Source organism: Brachyhypopomus gauderio, unplaced genomic scaffold, assembly GCF_052324685.1.
Source record: "Brachyhypopomus gauderio isolate BG-103 unplaced genomic scaffold, BGAUD_0.2 sc52, whole genome shotgun sequence".
Lineage (NCBI taxonomy): Eukaryota > Metazoa > Chordata > Actinopteri > Gymnotiformes > Hypopomidae > Brachyhypopomus > Brachyhypopomus gauderio.
Genome location: NW_027506877.1, coordinates 380,001 through 382,306, shown reverse-complemented (window position 1 = coordinate 382,306; position 2,306 = coordinate 380,001). Strand labels below are relative to the sequence as shown.

General features: G+C 45.5%; 1 protein-coding gene across 2 annotated transcripts in view; it reads left to right on the top strand.

Annotated features, from left to right (window-relative positions):
- Positions 1–307: 307 nt before the first annotated feature.
- LOC143488643 (diacylglycerol kinase delta) overlaps positions 308–2,306 on the top strand; it is a 61,636-nt gene continuing 59,637 nt past the window's right edge. For both annotated transcript variants that reach the window (XM_076987488.1, XM_076987486.1), the window contains exons 1-2: positions 308–450; positions 1,498–1,736. In XM_076987488.1, coding sequence (XP_076843603.1) covers positions 1,563–1,736 — 174 coding nt within the window. In that variant the 5' untranslated portion in view covers positions 308–450; positions 1,498–1,562. The remainder of the gene's footprint in view (positions 451–1,497; positions 1,737–2,306) is intronic.

Genomic DNA, 2,306 nt, shown 5'->3' with positions numbered 1-2,306 from the left:
TGAACTCTCAAATACTATAAACTATTAATTTTCCACCTTTTAACCTACTACATTATTATCTTGGAGTTAGATACAGTTGTGGTATGATATGTGTGATATATGTGCACAGTATGTGATATAAGTAATGTTTGGGTTACTTCGCATTCTATATATACAACTGCATGTTCTAAAAGTGGATCTAAGTAAATTCTCACATATTCTCTTTCTCTCTCTCTCTCTCTCTCTCTCTCTCTCTCTCTCTCTCTCTCTCTCTCTCTCTCTCTCTCTCTCTCTCTCTCTCTCTCTCTGTATCTACCCCTCCCTTTAGTTTCTAATCCGATCCGATGCTATGCGTACGCGCGTGTGCGCGAGCGAGAGCCGGAGATTTCATACTGTCCAAGCGTGCAGCCGTAGGAACCCGTCAAGAACAACACACACCATCGTGGTGGGCAGCGACACGGCGCGATAAAGGTACCCGCCGCATCCGTGCACTTTAACGCGCACCGCACACGGGATCGTGCAGGATTGTCACACACGTTTACCGTTTGAATTGTGTTCGTCAATTCGCCAAGTGATGGCCGCGCGGCCAGAAAGCCCCGAGCAGCCCAACGATGAGCCATAATGAATGAAACACTCGATAGGACAAACGTGAGCTGTGCACTAGTGAATTCAGCATTTCATAAAAGACAAATGTTACGTGCGTTTCTGGCGTTAAACTGCGGTATAATACAGAGTGTAAGTGATTAATTGTGTTAGCCGCTGCTGTTTGTGTGTGTGTGTATAACGTAAACCGGCTGAGTCAGAGGTGGTTTAGAAAATAATCCAAGTGTTTTACAGGGACTACAAAACGCAAATCGTTATTAATATCAATTTATTGATCTACAGACAAACCCGATCGCATTATAGAGTGTGTGAGATCATGCAGTTGTAGCCCACAGGTAGTTACTGAATATCTGAATTAGCATGAATTGACACTGAGAATTTAACGCATAATATGTCTTCGATTTTTACAAAGCGCTTTGTATTAGCCACTTAACAAGTGTCCATCCTCACCAAAATTGCCTATAATATATAATAATAACAAAACAGATAAATAACACTAGTGCTGTATGCTAGCGTTTTAGGTCGAACCCATGAAGCATCATTTAAGTCTGACAGAGTTGCCATAACTGTCATGACAGACCACCGATGGCTCTTAGGGACAGTGTCCAACACACATGCATTGATATGAAGTATTAATAAGCGTTCTGTTTAAAAAAGTCTTCTGCAGCAAACGAATAATCACGATTATAAAGCCTGTAGATTGTAATAGGCTAGAGCGCATGTTTTTCTATGGTATCTCCAGCCGAATACCACGTCCACCAGCCTTGAGCGTCAAAATAGAGGAACAGTCGCGTTTTCATTTTAGTTTGTCAACTGACTGTTTACCACGAGACTCGCGGACCATAAATCATAAATCGAGTAAATCAAGGTCGCTTCGACTTGTTTATGTCGGTGATTTTTAATGAACGTTTGCAGATCGGACGCGATAGGGAGGAGGAGACGGAGGCGAGACGTGTCCCCGCGGTGTCCTCTCTGCTCACATGGCTTCGAAGTTGAACCCCAACGTCCTCTACGTGCGGGAGACCCGGGAGTCCCAGCAGGACCCTGGACAAACCGAACCGGCCGACGAGTCGTCTGACAGCGACGGGGAGCCGGAGGAGACTTCACACAAACTCATCCGGAAAGTGTCCACGTCCGGACAGATCCGCGCCAAGGTACCGCGGCACCCAGACCACAGGCCTATAATATACGTTATTCTGTGATCCGGTTCTCAAATCGAAACCACACACATGTGCAAAGTATGAACAAAACTTCTGAACATCCTTTTTTCTCATTATTTCGTTTGTTGCAACATTTCATTTAATAAAATCCCGTTTCAAGAACAGGACAACAGTTGCAAAACTGGCTTGTGAAAGATATTTCCTTGCAACACTGGTCTAAAAATATTTAGCCACAGCTACTGAAAACAGCGTGATCTGTGCCGAACCGAACATGATCCACGAATGCTCAACCGACGAGGCCGTTCGATTCATCCGCGTTTGCAACGTGATGCGTATCGATCCGGTTCGACGTCGATACCTGGCGCGGTGATAGTGGCGCGGCTTGTGCGCCGTGTCGTTATCACGGGTCAATGTTCGCTTAGCAAATGGCAGACGAATGTACATGTCATATTAGATATGGAGAGAGTGTGTGGACCATGGGGCGCTTAGGGGGGGCTTTCTGTGGTCTCGTGCGATGAAGGGGGGGGCCACCCGGTGTGTAAGAATAACAAACCACGTCATTCA